This window comes from Peromyscus leucopus, chromosome 7 (genome assembly GCF_004664715.2).
Source record: "Peromyscus leucopus breed LL Stock chromosome 7, UCI_PerLeu_2.1, whole genome shotgun sequence".
Taxonomy (NCBI): domain Eukaryota; kingdom Metazoa; phylum Chordata; class Mammalia; order Rodentia; family Cricetidae; genus Peromyscus; species Peromyscus leucopus.
Genome location: NC_051069.1, coordinates 55,989,176 through 56,012,193, shown reverse-complemented (window position 1 = coordinate 56,012,193; position 23,018 = coordinate 55,989,176). Strand labels below are relative to the sequence as shown.

The 23,018-nt window shown below is 49.0% G+C and overlaps 1 protein-coding gene across 5 annotated transcripts in view; it reads right to left on the bottom strand.

Annotated features, from left to right (window-relative positions):
• The window catches only part of Amotl1 (angiomotin like 1), a 128,277-nt gene that overhangs the window by 31,566 nt on the left and 73,693 nt on the right, over positions 1–23,018 (bottom strand). For all 5 annotated transcript variants that reach the window (XM_037207757.1, XM_037207758.1, XM_037207759.1 and 2 more), the window contains 3 exons: positions 15,822–15,971; positions 12,248–13,208; positions 301–589 (listed from right to left, as the gene is read on the bottom strand). In XM_037207757.1, the coding sequence (XP_037063652.1) occupies positions 301–589; positions 12,248–13,208; positions 15,822–15,971 (1,400 nt within the window). The remainder of the gene's footprint in view (positions 1–300; positions 590–12,247; positions 13,209–15,821; positions 15,972–23,018) is intronic.

Here is a 23,018-nt window from a genome sequence, read left to right as displayed (position 1 = left end):
ATGTAGGCTCTTCCCTTCACCCACTCTTCACCAATGCCTTTCTGCTTCTTCCAGACCTATCAGGAGTGGCTGGTGTGTTCTGAACTGTGTTCGTGGTATGGCTGCCAAGGATACTCCTTCCTCTGAATTGCATTCAAAACAGGAAGTGCCAAACCAGGCCGTCAGACTCATAAGATCTCTATGAACATCCTTGTGCTCAGAAAAGAAACCCAAGCATCCCATGGTGTCCCGCCAATGACCGCCCATTATTTACCTCTCTCCTTCCCACGGCCCATCCAATTACCTCAGCATGTCACGTACCTTGTGAAGCTTGTCGGCATTGTCATAGCAGCCCTGAAGCTCCTGGTGAAGCACACGATTCTCCTCCGTGAGGATCTCCACCATTTGCTGGGCTCGCTCCACAATCGCAAAGGCATCTGGTCCAAGCTGCTGGCTGGGGGAGGCCGGTGGAGGCTGTGGAGCTGCCAGGCTCATGGGAAGCGGAAGAGGCAGGGAGACGGAGTGCAGGGGCCCACTGATGGAGGACGTCTGAGAGGACATGGGACTATGCTGCTGCACCGTGGATGGAAAGGGGAGCTGGCATGGCCGGCTGTGAGGGAAGAGAGGACCCGGCATCAGACTCCAGAGGGAGAGGAAGGAAGGTCACCAGCACAGGCAGTGACGGGGGCTTCCCTGGGCAGGGGCCACCCATGCGCTTCCCCACACGCAGCAGGTTCAGGCTCAGAGGCATTTATTGTACTCTTCTCACCAGCATTGGCTACTGGGACGACAGTGGACAAGCCAGTCTCTGCTCTCCGGGAGAGACAGGCAAGCCACACTAGAATTAGACTAAGCTGAGAGTGGAGTCCTGCCCTCCAAAGAACGGAATTCTGGAGAAGCCATTTCTATGCGAGAGGTCAGGGAACGAGTCTCTGACGGGCAGGAGTTCGGGCTGAAGTCTGCAAGGCAGCCAAGAGGGAGCAGTGGCTTGGGTGGAAGGTGAAGTGGGGGAAGGTCCATTTCGGATAGAACTGGCCAGCGCAGAAGGCCTACGGCCAGGACTCGCACCAGCCGGCATCACTCGGCAGAAGAAAGCAAACCCATACAAAGCACTGTGGGCAGACAACCACGCCAGGCAGGGGTGGCAGGGCCCGTGCAAGCTGCAGCCATGCCAGGCAGGGGTGGCAGGGCCCGTGCAAGCCACAGCCATGCCAGGCAGGGGTGGCAGGGCCTGTGGCAGTTACAGCCATGCCAGGCAGGGGTGGCAGGGCCCGTGCAAGCTGCAGCCATGCCAGGCAGGGGTGGCAGGGCCTGTGGCAGTCACAGCCATGCCAGGCAGGGGTGGCAGGGCATGTGGCAGCCGCAGCCACGCCAGGCAGGGGTGGCAGGACTCGTGTAAGCCGCAGCCACACCTCTGGAAGGGGTGGCAGGGCCCGTGTAAGCCGCAGCCACGCCTCTGGAAGGGGTGACAGGGTCTGTGGCAGCTGAAGCCACGCCTCTGGAAGGGGTGGCAGGGTCTGTGGCAGCTGCAGCCACGCCTCTGGAAGGGGTGGCAGGGCCTGTGGCAGCCGCAGCCTTATGCTATTTCTACTCTCGAATTTATACTTTAATATTACTTAATATTCTATGCGAGCGCCTTTTCTTCTATCTAATTATTAGTGTGCAACTTTCCCAACAAAAGACGCTTACGACTCACGGTGACTTGACATGCAGTCATTTCTGTTAATTGATCTAATTCCCAGCTCTGAGACCAAGCTGGTTCCTATTTGCTTGACTGCTTTTCAAAGAAGAGACAACCTTCTACACTGTGTGATGAAGGGATAACCCCTTCCAGTCGTCCCCTTCCAACCACAATCACTTAGACTACAGAATCATGAGGACACCTACACAGTGACTCTGCTCTTCCCCTGTGTTACTCTGTCTGGAGGAAGAAGTTGTCAGTAACATGTTCCTCTCAACATAGAACAGCCTTCAGAAGCATATTAAACAAGTCTTTACATTCTCCCAGCAAACAGCTGTGGCATGAATAGCGCTGGTTTAATCTGCGTCTCACTAACCTGGGCATCCACTGTTCCCACACCAGGTGCAGCATTATTCTATTTCATAAGTATGCAAATTAAGGCTCTCAGGATTTGCAGAGAATCACAGAGCTGACATTCTGTCCAAAGTTAAAAACACTTCCCAAACCACACACTCCCACCATACCAGGGCCCCTCTGTCAGCACCATAGAATGGAGGCAAAAAACCAGAGCCACTTCAGGGCACTGCCAGGACACATCAGAACATGTCATCAGTCTCAGATCTCACTCCTGCTTGTCCAAATCAGATGCAGAGGTGGCTGAGCACGTGCTCTGAGAAAAGTTATCAGAACGTAAAGATGAAATAAGAAGAAACATCTCGAAGGTTTTTAGACTGATTACTTGCTGAAAGATAATATTTTGGATACTGGATTAGCTAGAGTGTGAGGAGTCTGTTGTTTGGACTTTGTTATATCTAAGTGCTACATACATATTTGTTTGTGTGGATGTGTGCATGAAGATTTGGGGGCATGTGTGTCTGGAGGCCAGAGGTCAATATCCAGTGTCTCCCCTGAATCACTCTCTGCCTTCAATTCTTGAGACAGGGTTTCTCACTGAACATGAAATATGTCGATTCAGCTGGGCAATCCTCCTGTCTCTGCCCTCCAGCCTGAGGTTACAGGCAGGCACCACCACACCACGTTCTGGGGATCCAAATGCAAATTTTCAAATTATGCAGCAGGCATTTTACTGAATCATCCCCTCAGCACAAACGTGTCTTTCAAATGTTTTAAGTTAATCAACAAATAGACTTCTAAGTAAATTTCATCTGTATCTTTTCATATTTTACAAAGGGGCTGGAGAGGTGGTTCAGTGGTTAAGCACACATTCTGCTCTTGCAGAGGACCAGAGTTTGGTTCCCAGCACCTACATTGGGTGGCTCACAACTGCATGGAACTACAGTTCCAGGGGATCTGGCGCCATCTCCTAGTCTCTGTGGGCAACCACCACATGTGGCACACACACACACACACACACACACACACACACACACACACACACACAATTTAAAAAATAGAAAGGTGTTAAATAATTGTCCAAAGCAGAATGTATGAAGGCATCCAACTGAAGAGATGACCAGCATCCAAATTACAAATCCTAGTTTCTCAAAATAGATTAGTTCAATCAAATAGTACATCTTAACCATGAGAAGAAATCAGATGAGTACTCTAGAGCTTTAGATATTCCAGTATGTTATCTCACAAACTAATACAAATTCAAATTAATAGAGTTGTTTTTGTTTGTTTGTTTTGTTTTTTTCCAGAGCTGAGGACCGAACCCAGGGTCTTGTGCTTACTAGGCAAGTGCTGTACCACTGAGCTAAATCCCCAACCCCCAAATTGATAGAGTTTTAAAATAAAAAATATACTATGAAAGGGGACGCTGGAAAGTTTTATACATGCCCATACAGTATTTCTATCACATTTTTATTGATTATGTGTACATGCCTCTGTATGTACATGTGTATGTATATGTGTGTGTGTTGTAAGGTGTATGAATGTGCTGTGCATGTGTATGTATATATGTGTGCATGCGAATGCATGTATGTGTATGTCCATCATAGCCTATGTGCTAGAGTCAGAGGATAACTTGAAGAGACAGCTCTGACCTTCCACTTCAGGTCAGTAGGCTTGGTGGCCAGTGCCTTTCCTGCCAAGTCATTTCACTGGCCCTGCCCTGTACTGCTACAGAGCCAAACTGCACATACACCAACCAGCCTCTCCTTGGAAGCCAATCCAGAATTCAGTGGTAAATGCCCAGCTGTCCCCATGTGGCCTCAGACCATGAATGAGCAGAACGGAAAGTGCATGCTACATTCTGTGCATTAAACTCTATGTGTATCTACAGGTCAGTCTTTACAAAAAAATGGTTTGTCTGACTGACAAACATTTTGTGAAATACAGCAGGAAATAAAAATTAGTGGAAAAACAGATGGAGAATGTGGTAAAATAGTTTACAAAAGAGAAAGTGAAAACATGAAATGTGTAATTTCCAACATAAATCTTAACAGAAATAAAAACTGAAGCAAGTCTTGAATGTATCTATTAATCAGTCAGCACAACAAGCATTTACACAACTTTTTTTTTTCAAGAGTTCTCTTGGGACTCTTGTTGTGTCCTCTTTGTTATGAGACAGAATCTTACTGCATAGCCCAACAGACAATAAAAGGGATTGTCTCCAGTTAGTGGAACTATGGCTCTTCCTTTGTTTCTTTTACTTTTTGCTATTCTTTTTCATTGGATATATGTAGCTAGTTTTTTAAAAATTCATATTGTGGTTCATCTTCATCAGCTTGACTGGATTTGGAGTCACCTAGGAGACACACCTTTGCATGTGTCTATGAGGATGTTCCCAGAGTAGTTTAACCAAGGAAAGACCCACCCTGAATGTGGGCAGCACCTTGCACAGACTAGGGGCCCAGACTGATAAAAGGGATAAAAGGAAGAAGCCAGCGAGGCATCTGTGTTCATCTCTCTCTGCTTCCTGACTGCAGACACACTGTGACCACCCTCACAGTCTGGAAGCCATACCTTCCCCACCATGAGGAACTGTAGTTCTCAGTAAGCCAGGAGCCAAAAATAAACCCCTCCTTTCCTCAGTTTCTTTCTTCTCAGTTATCTGGTCAGGATGAGGAGAAAATAACTAATACAATTATTACCTAAGCAATACATGTATATTATGTAAAAATTAGTAAATACGAACAAAATAATCAGCATTGTTATTTTAGTAATTAAGAAAAAGAAACAATGAGATGAAATAATAAAAAGCCACAAAAAAAGAAAGAAATTCACACTTTTAAAGAGCCTTGCAGTTCACAGTATTTTCTCAAAACTTTCTGTTCCTTAAAGCAATGTAATGAATAGAGTGTTTAACACAGGTTGTGTTTGAACAGGAAAATGGAGAAGATCAATATTTTCTTTCTTTGTGGGATAAATTAGCAGGAAAGATATACATATAACTTCTACAATAAACATGATGTTTATGTAAGGAAGCAACTCAGTTGTGGTCTATACCATGACACAGATGAGGACAGCGGGCACAACGGACACCCCTAATCCCAGCCACTCAGCTGGCTGACTGGGGCAGGACTGCTCGAGGCTGGGAGCTCAAAGTCAAGCTGGGCAACACAATAAGACTCTCAAAGAGACAATCAAGTAAGAAAGGATGCTGAGCTCTGCAAAGTGAAGGAGCAGAAGTCCCCACCTGCAGCCTCTGGTCCTGCGGACAACCACAGGTCCCAAGGCTTGACTCTCGGTCAACAGAACTCAGATCCCTGCTATGTGAGTGGGAAGACGGCCCTTCTGTGTGAGGAAGTTGTCCCCATTATGCATTACAGCTGGGGTTGTGTCAGGTTTCCTGGGAAAGTGACCTGAACTTGACCCTGGCTTCTTTAAATTCCCACACCGAAGGGTTGTTTCTCAGGACACATGAAAGAAGCACTATACTTGGCATATCCAGCCAGAATTCAGCCTGAATTACTAATTACTAAATTACTGAATTCCTTTTTTTTTAAAGACAGGGTCTAATGTAACCCTGGCTAGCCTCAAACTTGCCATGTGGCCAATAATGACCTTGGCTGAATTACTGACCTTCCTGCCTCCGCCTCCTAAGTGCTAGAATTACAGGTGAGCACCACCAAGGCTGGCTGATACTCCTGACAGCAAGTCTGACCTACACAGGAGAATTTAAGTGAAGCTACATGGCCTCATTTTCACTGAGGGAAATGTATAGTTTTCACTGAGCAGCCAAGGGGCCTGGTTTACCTGTGGGTGCCAGGCATTGGCTCCTTTTCATGACTGTATAAACTACAAATCCTAATTCACCATTTCAGAAACACACTCCCCAAATTCTCCCCCTACCCCTTTTCCAGCTACTTCTGACTTACAATAAGAAGGGCCTCCAACCTTTTTGTAATCCATCACTTGGCAAACACGGCACTGGCTCATAGTCAGACCCTCCATGCCCACAGGCAGAGGTACGTGCTCCCGCTAACTTGTCCTCTGGTTACACAGTTGTGATTGTCCATTTGTCACACGCTCCTGAGCATGCCTCCTGTTTGATTTCCTCTCCTCCATGGAATGCCATTTGTCATGTTCCCAAAGGGTGACTTAGTTAGAGCTACCATTGCTCTGATGAAACACCATGACCAAAAGCAATGTGGGGAGGAAAGGGCTTATTCCACTCACGATTCTATATAACAGTTCATCAAAAGCAGTGAGGGCAGAAACTCGCACAGGGCAGGAACCTGGAGGCAGGAGCTGATGCAGAGGTCATGGAGGGTGCTGCTTACTGACTTGTTCCTCATGGCTTGCTCAGCCTGCTTTCTTATAGAACACAGGACCACCAGCCCAGGGATGGTACCATTCACAATAGGCTGGGCCCTCCCACATCCATCACTAATTAAGAAAATGTCCTACAGGCCTGCCTACAGCCCGATCTTATGGAGGCATTTTCTTAATTCCCTCCTCTCAGATGACTTTAGCTTGTGTTAAATTGACATAAAACTAGCCAGCACAATGACCCTGCACATCACATTTCTAGGGAAGGAATGCGCAATGCATCTTGATAGAGACCACAGTAGCAGCACAATCTGGTCAAACTTGCAGACTTCCCCAGCTACAGCACAGGACATCCACTGCCCATTCACTGAACAGAATGAGGAGGAAGGTGACGGTGATGCCATGCTTCTGACAAGAAGCAAGAAGCCAGCCCTGTGCAAGGAAAACCACAGCTCCTGGCTTCTCGGAGCTTCCAGCAGCCTGGGATAGAAGGCTGGGGCCAGACCCCACCCTCCCCTGCTTTACAGGCATCTACCTACCAAAAGTCAAGTCAGTACATTCACAGACGAGCAGAAGACCGACCAACAGGCAGCAGCCTTTCCTTTGTTTCTGGGAAGCTAGAAATCAAAGCCCCTCTGCTGAACAGACATGACTGAGCCACGATGAAGGGCAAAGGCATGCCCAGGCTCGGCGGGCGGAGAAGAAAGGCTTCCAGAGTCCCTCACCAACAGCTGCTCGCCTCTTCCTAAGGTGGCTCTTACTGAAACAGTCATTAGTCTACAGCCGGTGCTGACCACATTCCACGACAGACCCCACTCAAATGGGAGCAAGCCACAGACACTGATGCAACTCTCGCCCAGTCGCCCCAACCCCTCGTCCCTACTTCTTAAAATGGTTGCAAAGGTTAAGGAAGAGAAGCCACACCAAGTGTCTGCATACAGTAGGCCTGGGGAAAACTCTGCCTTCCTGCCACGGTGCTCCACGGCCCCCCGAGTGCTCCACTAAGGTGACTGAGTGCCATATGTTTGTAATGGAAAATTGAAACAGCTATTAGAGAAAACAGGTTTCTGCCTTATTTTATACATGATCCTGATTAAAGTATATAAATCTTAGGAACAAGACATATTCAAGATTGATTACATCTAGCTTCTAAATCCCATGTTTTACAATATTAGTGGTTTATTGGGAAATACAAGATTAATATGTAATTTTTAGCAGCTCTAGTTTTCTTTTCCTTTTCTTTCTTTCTCTTCTTTCTTCCTCTTCTTCCTCTTGTTTCTTTCTCTTTCTCTCTTTTTCTCTTCCTTCCTTCCTTCTCTCCTTCCTCCCTTCCTTCCTTCCTTTCTTTCTTTTTTAAAAGCATAGACAGACTTCTTAGGAAAACAAAGCTGCATCTTGACTAATAGACTCCAAACTGCTCTGGTAGAAAAGCCCAGCCATTCCTGGATGTCATTCGGGCCTTCGTGTCCATTAACAGAGCCCACTCCGTAAGCCACGAGTGAGTCAGAATTAATAGCCAAATGTTTGCTTTGGGGGTGGAGGAAGTCACCACCCTCACAGGGACAGCCCTGGTCTCATCTTGTCCTCGCTGTGACCCACTTTCATTTCCAGGTGAAGGAAAAGGAAACTGGAGCCCAGGAAGAACAGAGCCACCTCCTGGGAGCAGCCCCCAGCCCTGGCTCTCCTGTTCTCAGCACTGTCCTCCTCGTGGCTGCTTGAGCTCATTCACAGAAGGGACCACGACCACGATGCTGCAGGACAACTGTGGGCCACTGACTGCTCTTAGCAGTTTACACAGGACTTAAAAGGGATGACATCACTGCCAAGAGCTCCCCCTTCAGTGTGCCAGAGCAGGCGAAGAGTTCTATAAGTGACTAGGGCTCAGACTCTCGACCCAAGTTCTAGCACACACTCTTCAGACCTGCCTGCAGGCAAGAAAGAGAAAGTCTCAAAACGTAATCGGTGGGGCCAAGTTTCTAGGTATCCATTAGATCCAAGCAGGGCCTCTTGTGGCATCAGGTAGGAAGATGGCTTAGGGAGCTCAGTCAGGGCCCATCCTGGTCTATGTTGCCTTGTATGTAGCATGTACCCAATAGCCTGCAGCATCCTAAGTCATCGCCATTACAAATGTACAACCCCCTTAAGCACCAGAAAAGGGAACTGCCCCATGAGACCCCTAGGAGGGTTGCTTGTCTCTTGGGTCATGCATAATGCTGCACATCACTGAGTCTCAGGTTCAAACCCCAGAGTTCAGGCTCTGCGACACATGTCTGGAGCAGGCTGTGTGAAGACAGGTTTGTTTACGTAGCTGGCCAAAGGCTGTACTGCTGGAGCCAGGCTGGCTCGCCACGGCTGTGTTCACAGAGTGGCCTTATAGCCCTGGGGCCAGTCTCAATGGCCAGTCTATTACGTCTTCTCAGATATTTTGATGTGGCATGGAAATTCCAGCACCAAGCTTAGCAGGGCACTCTAATCCTTGGGACGTTTCCTGTCTCTGACCTCAGAACTTCAAGACGAATGGTGTTCTCCCCAACTCACCAGGGTTACCTCCAGGAAGTGATTTGCTCCTCACCTCACATTATGGTTTATCGCCAAGAAATACAGAGGGCCCAGGTTACATGCTGATAGAGACGGCTCTGCAAGAGCACTGCTGTTCCTATGGAGGACCCGGGTTCAATTCCCAGCACTCACATGGTGGCTCACGACTATCTACAACTCCAGTTCCTGAGAATCCGACACCCTCTTTGGGCCTCCAGGGGCAGTGCAGACATACACGCAGGCAAAACACCATACACAAAAGTAAAACACAACCATAAAAACTGTAGGCCAGCAAGGAAGAAGGAACTTCATCTGGAAAGATTTTCCATCACGATCAAGACTTTCTAGAGGCTGAGAGAAATGTTGGGGTGATCTATGAAATGGCAGTGTGATACAAACACCAGAAGTGTGACCAATTTTAGGGGAAAGCTGAGAGAACTCCTGGGCTCCATCGCAGAGTCAGGCTGAGCCCATGCTGGAAGAACGCTCTGAGGGCTCAGGGCTGGCCAGGCTGCTTCCCAACGGCCGTTCCACACGGCGACCGCTCATCCTCATTTACACTGGATTTAGACCCACCCAGGAGATACACCTCTGGGCATGTGTGGGGTGTTTCCAGAGAAGCTTAGGTGAAGCGGAAACACATGGAATGTGTGTGGCACCACATTCCAGACTGAACAAAGAAGGATTTAAGTAGAAAATCAGCTGAGTGCTGGCATCCGACCCCCGCCCAGGGTCTCCGCACCCTGGTCCACAGAGATGTAAGGAGTAACAGGTCAGGCCATACCCCACCCTGCTCCAACTCCATTACACCTTCCCGGCCACAACAGATACCATGCTCTCAAACCATGGGCCAAAATAAATTGTCCCTCCTACATGTTGCTTTTTGCCAGGTATTTGGTTACAGGAACAGAAACATGACAATCAAATTCACCTAGAGTCAAATGTGTCAGAGCTGGGGAGTAGGTGCCAGCACCCAGCCCCCTCCCAGAAGATGTAGAGCCAGGTGGATCCTCTAATCAAACACTGGGGTCCCATCAGGAGCTCTAACTTATTCAATTTAGACACAGACAAACCACAACATCCAATAACAGCAGGTGGCACCTGGCTTCTCAGGGACAGTGCTCTTCCCTTCAATGCTGGCCCCTCCCACATTCTCTCCAGGCCACATGCCCAATGTCTCAAACACATGCCAGTCAGTTTTTTCAGTTCTATTTTCCTGACTCTCTTAGCAGAGACCACTCCTCTACTCCTGGACACCCTCGCCAGTTCTCTGGACTCTGACCTTCCTGGAAAGGCCTTGTGCCCCCCCCCCCCCCCCTCACCCCCCACTCCCCACCCCCCACCCTCACCCCCCATCTCCCTGTCTAACCTGAACCACCACTGAAGCAAGTCACTAAACACCAGCATGCAGGATCTGCTTGAAAACACCACACTTCTCACGCCTAACAGGCTAACACTAAACTCCTTGGCATAATGTCCAGAGAGCAAACACATTCTCTGTCACAGCTTTCCACACCTATGCCCTGGGCTCTGCCATTCCCGTGGCTTTCCTGCCTCTAGAGATGCCTTTCTACTCTACCTACAGCTTTTATTAATCCTTTGAGACCCAGTCAATGCTGCCTCCTCTGGGAAGCTTCCTTAATCCTCCTCTGACTTCGAGTCTTTTTATCCTATCCGACCAAGTAGTGCTTTCTGCATATTTCCAGGCTGAACACCACACTAACAGCAGCGATGTGTTCTGACACCGGTTTCCCCAGAGACAACTCTTCGAGGAGCTTTGGGGAAGGGACCACGTCTGTGTCTGTGGACCGAGGCTGCACAGAGGGCACACGCAGGAAGAAATGCTGAATCTGGCCATCAGTCTGCAGGCACACTTACACTACTGTAAGATGAAACAGAACAAAAGAGCAAGAAGCTGGATGCTGGAGCCAAGGCCTTGCTACCACAGATCTCCATGCTTTACCTTCATGTCTGCTGAATAAGGAGGTGGGACTAAGGGCCTTCCATGGTCTTGTTAATGCCTCCATTCTAGCATCCAGAGTCTGTGAGTATGTGTGTGTGTGTGTGTGTGTGTGATATGTGTGTGTGTGTGTGTGTGTGTGATATGTGTGTGTGATGTGTGTGTGATGTGTGTGTGGTGTGTGTGTAAATGTGTGATGTATGTGTTGTGTGATGTGTGTATGTGAGAGAGAGGTGTGTGTTTGTGTGTGTGTGTGATATGTGTGTCTGATGTGTGTGTGGGGTGTGTGTGTGAATGTGTGATGTATGTGTGTGTGTGATGTGTGTATGTGAGAGAGAGAGGTGTGTGTGTGATATGTGTGTGCGCGCACACGCGTGTGGTGTGTGTGTGATGTGTGTCTGATGTGTGTGTGATATGTGTGTGAATGTGTGATGTATGTGTGTGTGATGTGTATGTGTGATGTGTGTGATGTGTATGTGTGATGTGTGTGATGTGTATGTGTGGTGTGTGTGTGTGATATGTGTGTGTGGTGTGTGTGAGTGTGTGATATGTGTGTGTGATGTGTATGTGTGAGTGTGTGGTGTGTGTGTGTATGTATGTGTGTGAGTGTGTGATGTGTGTGAGTGCCCATGAAAGCCAGAGAAGGCATCTCTAAATTGTATGATGATAAAATTTAAAGGTAGGTATGGTGGTGCATGCCTATAATCCCAGCTTTGAGAGGCAGAGGCAAGAGGCTCATGAGTTGAAGACCAGCATAGTCTACCTAGTAAGACCTTGACCCAGTAACCAGAGGAAGAGAAGGAGGGGGTGGGAAGGGGAATCTGGAGGGGAGAGGGAGTAGTCTATTAATATAACAGAAAAAACTACAAAACAACTTGATGGCTGGAGAGATGGCTGTCCTTGCCTTACAGCCAGGAACCCAAGCACAGGGACCCAGCTCAGTACCAGAACCCACATCAAGAAAGTGGGCGTGACAGCCCATGCTTGTGCTGGGTAGGCAGAGACAGGTAGATCCCTGGACTCCCTAGCCAGCCAGCCTAGCCTAACTGGTGAATTCTGGATAGATCCTGTCTAAAATACAACAAAAAAAGTAGACGGTGCCAGAGGAACACCACCAAAGACAGCCAACTTTTTCCTGTGGTCGCCACATGCACTTGTACATGCATAACCACATTCTCTCACACACACATGTGTGCACACATACATGTGTGCACACACACACAACTCATTCCCAGCTGCCCTCTGCTAAGAATGGAAGATGCTCCTAGCTTCTGCCTTCCATGTATCTGAGCCCCCAGATGGCTTATTAAACACTACAAACAAGAGAAAAGCTTTGATAAAAAGTTAACATGCCTCACAAGGACTAAACTACAAAGACATGGCTGAGCTTGCAAAGCTGAGTTGATCGTTACCTGGTGACCCCATACTCTGGGGGTGGCTGATACCTCAGGACGGCCACTTCGGTTCTCGCAGGCTGAGGTGCAGGGTAAGGTTTGACCATCTCATGGAGTACTCCAGGGTGCTGGTCGCTGTAGTAAAGGCCGTGATCTTGGTTCTTGCTGACTGGGGACATCATTGGCTTGCTCTTGAAGGGGTATTCGGGCGGAGGGCCACGAGGGTCCAGTGCTTTCGAGGCAGGCGGGGCCGGGGATGGCCCTGCTCCAGCTTTGAAGCCCTTTCCATCTCCCGAGCTAGGGAGGTGTTGCTTAGCTCCATTCCTCTCCAGTGACAGCTGCATGATCCTCTCGCTGAGGGATCGGACGTGGCCTTGCTTCAGCTCTTTCAGGGCCTCGTCCTTGTGTGCCTGTCCGCTGCTGGCCCGGCTGACCGTGGGCCTCCCCTCCGTGCGGGACTTCTGACTGGTACCTCCGGCCATGTAGTAAGTGTGGCCGAGGGGCCCCTGTCCCTGCTGCTGCTGCTGCTGCTGTTGCTGCTGCTGCTGTTGCTGCTGCTGCTGCTGCTGTCCCCTGAAGAACTGAGACTGGGCCTTGGCCTCCTCATATGTGGGCAGCTCCTCATTGTTCTGTTGAGGCTGAGTGGAGCGGACCTGCTTCTCCATCACCGAATTGTCCCCCTGGTGCTCTTGACCCTGCGGCTCCTGGCGGGCCGACTGGAAGACCATTTGTGGGTCTTCTTGAGTGAGGGTTTCCGTGGAAGAAAAGTTGTTGGTGGCGTGGGCTGGCCCTGCACTCCCTGTGGCCTGGTGCTGAATGGCCAGCAGGTTCATGTTCTCGGTCGGGGTGCCATAGCGCAGCTGTTCCTGGATCAGCCGCTGTAACACTGTTCCAGCTGCCACATCCTCAGAACCTCTCATTTCCACCTCTGGGGTCCTCAGGAAGTTTGGGGAGTGGAAGTTGGAGAGAGGGTCCTCCACTGAAAGACAAACAGGAACCGAGCTAACAGGCTGTCTCCAGGAGACACCAATAGGGTGTCATTTAAAGACCGGGTTCCGAAGGTGCCAGCACCTCCACCCCCCTGCAATGCCTCACGGGACTCGGCTCGCCCCTTCCGTCCCTTTCCTGTCTCCTCTGTGATCGGATCTACCTTTCCCTTTCTTAACAGCCCTGCTGTGGCAGAAACTGACCTAAGTCTTCCCACCCACGGCCCTCTGCCAGACCTCTAATGATGGTCCGCCATCATTCCTTTCCTTCTCTCAGGGCTGTCCACAGAAGGCAACCCACATTGGCTGTCCCCCTGTTCCAAATATCACACACTCTGCTCTGAATAGTAACCAAATCCAACCTGAGTTTTGGGACTCATGTTACACATGCAAACTTTCTAGAACATTCAACCTGGTTGTTTACCCTCTGTTTAAAATGTTCTTCCGGTTTAGCACCCAGGCCACCACCTCAGTACCCTCATTCCCGGACTCCATTTACACTTCCTGCCTCTTCTAGTCTGTATGTCCCAAGCTCCACTGAACAAAATGTCCACGCTTGTCTTCAGCTCCTGAGTCAAGGTCCCGCCTCTGCAATGGCAGCTGATAGCACTTCCAACACACGGTCCTTCCCTCTTCAACTCCTGCATCCCGTGTCTTGTTCGTTTCTTGGTTATTATCAAGAAATTTCACACTAGTGACAGACAGTAAGAAAGCAGAAGCAAGCCCAGATTCTGTCCCAACCTGCTCTATCCAACTCTCTTCCACGCGCTCCCCTCCCCAGGCCCAGGCTCTGCTAACCAGTTGCTGGGAGATTCCAAACAGCCCAAACCTCTTGCTTCTGACCTCCTCTGTCTTGGATCCACAAAATCTTTATTGTCTCCCTCCCTGTCCCAGAGACCACCAGTATAGTGGTCAGTATAGTCAGTTCCAAGCCAGCCGGGGCTACACAGAGAGACAGCAAAACAGTAACACCTATAACAAATGAATCCAAGGGAAGACGGCCATTGTGGATTTCAGTGGCCATCTCATTCACCTGGCAAGAAAACCACTAAATTCTTTTTACATTGGAAAAAGGGGTCACATTGTCAGGAGCCCTGGGATCCTTCCTGAAATGGCTTCACTACTCTCCATCACCCCGAGACATCGCCACCAGAAAGTTGTTTGAAAGGAGAAGGTCCCTTATTTACTAAGGTTTGGGATTTATTTTGAAGTTCTGACTTATTTGCAAAAACAAAAAAAATGAAAGCAGAGAAGGGAAGAAAAGAGGCAAATGATTTGAGAACAGGCAGGAGAACGTATTTAGAATTTGAGCAGAGAATAATTGGGTTTAGATGATTTAATTCTGAAGCACCTATGTATGAAGACATGAAGATTCTCCTGGAGAGAATCCCATAGGAAATCGTCTTTTTTATGGTGTGTATAGGAGTGAATTTGCATGCTTGTTTGGGTACACCTGTGTGTGTGGCGGCCACAACTTCACGTGTTGCTCCTCAGGAACCATGAACCTTATTTTTCTTAACAGAATATCCTTTATCTGTTCTTTGACAATTCCATTCACATAAATGATGTATCTCGATCCTACTACCCACCTCGGGCGCCATTACTTCATACCCACCCTACCATCCTCTCCCTTTCTTTCTTTTAGCTTTTTGTAACCTGCTAAATTCAGTGCTGCCAGCTGGGATACTGCCTGATGGAGCTGGGCTGGTCTTGTGCAGCTCCCACAGCTGCTGGGAGCTCAAGTATGCCACAGCCATGTCATGAGAACAGAGCTCCACCCCTCCTGTCCCCAAGTTCTCACTATTTCTGCCCTCTCTCCCACAATATTCTCGGAGCCTTGGGGTGGGGGAGAAGGTCACCTTGGTCTTTTGGGACAATCTCTCACTGGGACCCGGGAATCAATAACTAGATCAGTGAGTTCCAGGGACCTGCCTCTCTCCACCTCACCAGAGCTGGGCTGATAAGCACACACACCACGCCCAGTTTCTTTACATTCTGGCATCCAACTCAGGCCCTAGTACTTGGATGACAATACTTACCAACTGAGCTGTTTTTCCAGCCCCAGATGGTCTTATTAACATCATGGCACAACGTGAAATTAAAATAAATCCCCTAGCATGAGACAACTCTTAGCTCAGTATGGTGACCCCAGGCTAGAGAATGAAGAAATGTCTGAAACACAACAGCCCCTCCTTCGTCCTCAAGGATATATTCCAAGACCCTCGGAGGAATCCTGAAAACAAGGACAGTGCCAGATCCAGGAAATGCCACGTGCGTCTGTGTGTGTGTGTGCGTGTGTGTGTGTGTGTGTGTGTGTGTGTACACGTGTAGAAAATTAACACAAATTACTCGTAACAAGAGATTATTAGTGATAGACAATAGTAAAATAGCTCCCTCATGACAACATACTGCCCTAAGAGTATTTCAGACTTATGAACTATTTACTTCTAGCATTTTTCAATTAATACTTCAGATCACCATCGACGTTGGGTAAGCAGAGTGGTGGAAAGTGAAGCCACAGGCACAGGGGTTACTTACTGCAAAGAGCTGAAAATGAGAAACTCTGCTCCTCGTGCTCCTAGCACACAGACAGCAAAAAGACTCACCGCTTTTCCCCCTCAGGCCTCCGCTTGCCTCCACTGTCAAAGCGGATGCCTCATGCCTCCCAGAATAGAGCTGCAAGTCTGGGTAGAAGTAGGCGGGCTCTTCCAGAATCTGCACAGGACTGCTGGGGTTGTAGCAGACACGGGGAGGAGCTGGAGAAAGAAAGCCATGTGTGTGTTAGTGCCAATCACGTGCCCCTCCTTCCTGCGTGACTCACGTCCCCCACATGGCAACTGGCAGTGAGTCTGCCTGTTTCATTCATAAAATTCCAGAGGTACTTCTCACAACTGCCCCAAATCCGGCCACCCACCATGCTGACCCAGGAGTCCTCAAGACCTGCTGAGTGAAGAAGGCCGAGACTGTCACAGTGGCAGCACCCGCTGTCCTCAGCGGAACGGGAGGAGGCCCGACCTTTGAAATGGTCAAGGGAGAGGCCAGAGAGGGGGAGTGGAGCAGACCAGAAAGAGAAAGGTGAGGAGGACAGCTGTCGGCAAGAGAATGTCCCAGGCTGGGACCCAGCGTGCTCCGGCTCCCTGGGAAGTGGCTGAGTCTCACGTTGCTGAAGAACCAGGGGCTTGGGGGTGGACCTCAGCCATGCAATGACCATTCAGCTCCTTTATCTGCTACACACACATACACACACACACACACACACAACACACACACACACAACACACACACATCACACACACACACACACACACACACACACATACACACACACACACACACACACATACACACACACATACACACACACACACATACACACACACACACACATACACACACACACACACACACATACACACACACATACACACATCACACACACTACACACACATACACACATCACACACACTGACACACACATACACACATCACACACACTGACACACACATACACACATCACACACACTGACACACACATACACACATCACACACACTGACACACACATACACACATCACACACACTGACACACACATACACACATCACACACACTGACACACACACACACTCTCTCACACACACACATACACACACATCACACACACTGACACACACACACATACACACACACACACACACACACACACACACACACACGGAGTCAAACTCGGACCCACAGCTACCAAACGCGAGCTCCCACTTCAGGGATACCCACAGCACACGTGTGGGCCGGGGACTCTGGCATACTGGGCTGTCTTCCCTTCCTGCTCTGATACCTCTGTGTGGACATCAAGATTACAGCTCTGCATTTTTTTCCCCACTTTACTCTGGAGACTCATATTATTTCTTATTTCTTATTAAAATCCCTGCCTACTTGCCTGAAAGATAATTCCATGTTGGAAAACAAAAACAAAACAATTTTCAGCAATGGTTTTAAACCAGGCATCTGAAATTTCTCCTAAGTTTTGCACAAGACCAGAGCTACTAGTGACTTATGACACCAAGGGCCAAAAAACCGAAACGCAGCCTCTCCCTGAGTGCTTGTCCCTCACAGGTAAAACAGCATCCATATGTGTTATGTGTGCTCTCTTGTTAATGAGCATACCTAGCCCAGAAAGATAGAGTTATGATTTCCGCAGCTAAAATACTTATAAATTTAAAATAAATAAATTCAGTTGGGATTCTCACCTTAGAGATGATTACACACTAAGCATGAAAGACATATGGTACCATGATCAGTCTAAGACCACAGTCCTAATGCCCGAGGCGTCTCCTTCCAGCCATGTGCAATGACCGCCCTGAAGAGAAGAAAAGTGAGACCTCTTCCTGGGCCTCATCTCTTAGACCTATAAATCTGAAAGCTAGGGCTAAAACTGGTGACTCTATACGGCTTTGCTCACAGTCAAATCCTGACCTAGTTTCTACCCACAGATGGGCGCCAAACTAGAGGGGAGCAAGGCCCAGGGCTTGGCTGCATATTAGAGACCTGGGGTACTTTTCAAATCCCAGTACAGGGTAGGGCCCAGGCAACTGCAGTGTGTGTGTGTGTGTGTGTGTGTGTAGGACTGAACCCAGTGTCCTGGAAATACCAGGAAGCATTCTACCACTGACTAAGATATATCTATTTCTTACTTCTTAAAATATTTTTTTTATTTTGATCAAGGGTCTTACTAAGTTGCCTGGACTAGTCTTAAACTCAACTCAACTCTGTAGTTAAGGAAACCTTGAACATGCAATCCCCCTGCCTCTGCCTCCAGAGTAGCTGGGCTTGCAGGCATGTATCACCAGGCTGTCTTTTATAAAGCTCTCAGAATGACTCCAATATGGAGTGAATGTTGGGGGTCCCAAAGCTAGAGGAAAGCAGGGCACATCAGGGAAAAGAGTAACCCACAAATCACCACTGTCCACCCCCACACTGCAAGCTCACGTACCAAGTGTGGGGTATGGAGTCAAGAGTTCATGGGCTCCAGTCAAACTGGTGTTTTCTTAATACTGTGCTGGGTCAGGAGTGCTGTGGGACAGCACGCAGCAACTTTACAGGCTGTGGTCTAGTCATGTGACTAAGAGACCAGACTTTGAATACGGTAAGAGCAATAGTGTGTATACAAACGCACATAAGGGGAGAGAATGTGTGCGGTTTTAATATAGTTCTCACCATGGGCTCTGCACTGAGCCATCACAGCCGCAACAGCATTCCTACCAACCACTTTTCTCATTTTCCCCATGGCTAGCCAAGTAATTGAGCATGCCATGGAAGAGCAGTCTTTAAAGGAACCTGTCCTCAGAGGACACCAAAGTCACACGGCCTTTTACTACATGGTCGTCAATGAAAGAACTAGTGTACACACACACACACACACACACACACACACACACACACACACACACACACACGACACTGTGCCTGGCTATGATCACAGGTCTATGGTCACTCAAGACATCTTTCACATACACTCAGGGCTCATACATTCGCTCACAGACATTTTCAAAGCTGCCAGGGTTCTGGGTGCTGACGGAAGGCAAGAGGGTCCACAATGAGAGAGCAGACCCTACAGATGAACAGGCTGCCCAGGTAGTTCTAGTCCACCCCAGCAAGAAACAGTGGGGTTACCCCAGCACTGACCCCCTGAGAAACCAGAGTTCACATAGAGCCAGGGGAAGCGGCAGTGGTACGTGTCTCAAAGCCCAGACGGCATTCCTAGGTCAGACAGAAAATGTCTGCCAGGCCTTGGTGTTCCCTGGCCTGTGTTCCTAGCCCTTCTTGCCTGTGTTAGTTCATTCTCTTGCACAGGGGACTTCTCTAGCAAAAATTCATTCTATTTTCTTAAGCAAAACGCCAGACCAAGGATATTTGAAATGAGAACTTGGAAGCAGATGCACAGCCTGAGCAGAATGCTGTTTTCTTTGCTGGCACTTCCTTATGGGGAGCAGGAGCTGCAAGAAGCCACAAAAGGCTTCCAGATGCCACTACCACCCAGAAGGCCCCTGTAAGGCCTGGCTCAGACCCGGGGACCAACAACCCTGCCCGAGTAGGGAGATCAAGGGCCTCTTCTGGCTGCTGGCTCAGCAGTCTATCTGTCCAGCATGGCTGTACAGCATGTTGTGTGGGCGGGCATCATAAGGACTATTTCTATGCAAGGCCCCCTGATCTAAGTTACCTAACCTCTTGTAAACCAGACCCTCTGCTGAGAGTTTTGGAGACAGGGCCAAAGCACTGGAAAGGAGGCCAAGCTCAGCATGAGGTGCCAGGTCTCTGGGGAGGTGGTCTAGGGAGGCCCACGCAACTCCCTGTGCCCCTGACTGGAAGAAAAGCAAGGCTCTTCTCTATTGTGATCAACAAAGGCTGACGCCCTGAAACTGGAGGAAATTCTAGGAAGTTCAATGTTTCCCTACACTGACAAGACCCATTCACCAAGAGCCGTTCCTTTGGCTGACAAAATCCACAGGCCACAGAATCATGCCCCCACCCCTGCAGAGCTCCGGTGCTTCTGGCTTGCTTTGGGGGCACTAGAAACCTATGTCCCTCCACAGTTCTAGGCTGTCCCTTTCTTTGTGACTGTCTTCCAAGCCGGCTGGTGATGCAACCTGACCAAGATTTTTCCTCTCACTAACCGTAGAGATGATAAAGGGTCTCATCGTTGAAGAAAAATGAATTAGAGTTAAAATGAAACCATCTTTCTAGGGGAGGAAAGAGGAAGGGCAAGGGACTGTAAGCAGCAGCTCAACTCTGTTCCCATGGCAACTGGTGGACTCCTCAGAGGCAGATCCAGCATCCATCACCATGTCAACTGAGCAGGCTCCGAGACACTTTGAGATTTAAAGTCCAGGCATCAGTCACACTACTGTCACCCAACACACACACACACACACATACACACACACACACACACACACACACGCACGCACGCGCACACACACACACCACACACACACGCACACACACGCGTGCGCACACACACACACACCACACACACGCACGCACACGCGCACACACACACGCACACACGCACGCATGCGCACACACACACACACACACCACACACACACACGCACACACACGCGTGCGCACACACACACACACACACACACGCACACACGCCGCACACCACACACACGCGCACACACACACCACACACACACCACACACACACACACCATGCACGCGTGCACACACACACATGCACATGCACACGCACGCACACACCACATACACGCACACGCACACCACACACACACACACACACACACACACACACACACACACACGGGCGAGGGTGGCACTGAGACTCCCCGTCCTTAGGTTCCTTTCCACATGCCACTTCTTTCGTACATAACCTTCTGGTCTTTGGTTTCCTGGCTGTCTATCACTAAGCTCCTCCTCTGGCTGTCCGTCATCTCACTGATTGCCACAGCATCCTGCATCCTGCAGCATCCTGCATCCTGCGCATGTCACCTCATCCTCCCAGTACCACCCCCTAGCTTCACACACACCTTCCCCCTGCTCTAAATTCTCAGTAGATTTACTTCTATTTAGGTTTACCTCTTCTGGAGGGCCTCCCCTCCCCTGCATATAACTCCTCTCCTCTCCTGCACATACTCCTCCATCAGCCACCACGGCAGCCTATGCTTGGAGGATACAAAACTTAACCCTTAACACCACAGCCCTGGACGTGGCGACAGTGTTGTTTAAGATAGGATGCTGCCACCACCCTCATGAGACGGCGAAGCCTCTGAAGACGGGCTGTGCACTTGTGGATTTAGCATATACAATTAGGCACAGCCTCTGAGCACACAGAGAACAAAGCAGGATTCTCTGGGACACTCTCAGCACCACACAGTTGAGAGAAAATGCTAAGGCCCCCTCTCTGAGCAGCCTTTGAGTTCCAGGTAATCCCTTGCACCCTTCGGCTCCCTAAAATACAGTGATACTTTCTGTCCCCTCTGCAGCTAATACTGGTTCTCTGGGGTCTGCAGGGGACAGCAAGATGACTCCCAGATGTCACCAACACATCAAATTTCTTGTTACATATCATCTGAAGCTTCCCTTGCCCCTGAAAGCTGCTTCACTCCAGCTCATCTAGCCTCCTCTAACCGTGTAAAAGGCTTCTCCACCACCACAACCAACTGCAGCTTCTGCCTCAGCTTCTGAAGGGCTAAGGAATTAGCTGAGTGTGCAAATGCCCGTAGCTGGAGCCAGGGACCTGGCGCCCAGTTCAGGCAGGACTGGAGGTTCTCCTGAGGTGTGGGGCACCCCACTCAAGGAGACGCATGCCTGGAAACACTGACTGAAAGGGAGCTGGAAATCTCAAGAACACAGTCAGAAAACAAGGAATGAGCCAGGCCATACGGTAGGCACCTGAGACAAGGCGAGACTTGTAAAGGCAGCAAGTCCTCCTCATCCTTACACACCTAACACAACACACACCTGCTCACAATACACACCTACACATAATACACGCCTGTACACAACACACACCTGTGCACAACATACACCTGCACACAACACACCTGTGAACACACACCTGGGCACAACACACACATACCTGCACACAACACACTTGCTCATAATATACATCTATGCACAAACACATACCTGTGAACAACACACAACCTGTTCACAATATGTACTTTTCTAAGAGGAAATGCACAGTGGAATAGGCTTTCTCACTCTCTTTTTCCCTAAAAAACATGATTGGAAACACAGGATTTAGTGTGGGAAGTAATGAATGAAGCTTCCAAGATTCTCGGCCCCATACATGATCTTCCAAACAAGCATCAAAAGAATCCTATTCCATCGACCAAGCCATCTACTCCAGAAAACGCGTTAAACCAATGCAGTGATGCCTGCTTAATTTAGACTCCCTCCAAATGACATGTGATAAATGGCTTTAAACTTGTCTAAAGTTTAACTCAGCTGTGCTTACTTAGAAATGTCTCTGAGCTCTTATCAGTGTGAACCAAAGTGCTGAGCATGTTCAAGAAGAGCGCGACAGGACCTGTAAATACAAGGAAATAAGCGAGTCCGTCCTTGCCCCTAAGATACTAGGATTTGCTTCTAGAACAACACGCACAGTTGCCCAGATTCTGCTGGACAGCCAGTGCTCTGATAAAGGAGCGAGAGGCTTTGGAGATCCAGGGGTAATCACCGCACACAGGCAGGCGGCTGTCATGTGGAGTCCCTAGATAAAGGGGACAGAGGGAACTGGAGGGAGATCTGTGTGGCATGGGAAATGCAGAGCGTGGGACTGAGTCGCACCAGTGTTCCTTCTTATATTAACAACAGATCATCCAGGGCAGCTTCTCTGAGGGTCAGAGAGAAGGGGGAAACTATAGCAGCGGATGCTACACTGAGCATCTACGGGTGTGTTCTCACAGTACTAGGACGCTATTTTCACAACACAACAGAACTGGGAGACTATTACTGCAACTTGTAACCGTGAGCAACTTTCAGGGCTGGAGTGATGGCTCAGTAACCACGGGCTGCTCTTGCAGAGGACCTGGGTTTAATTCTCAGCACTCACGTGGTAGTTCACAAGTGCCTGGAACTCCAGCTCCAGAGGATTCAATGCCTTCTTCTGACCTCTGTGGGTACTGCACACACATGGTATACTTAACAGACATGCAGGCAGACACTCATGCACATACAATAAATGTGTATTGGATTAAAAAACACTTTCCCTTTGAAGCAGCTCATTAAATGTCCCTCATCTCAGGTGCATAAGTACTTTCCTCCACTTATGGCA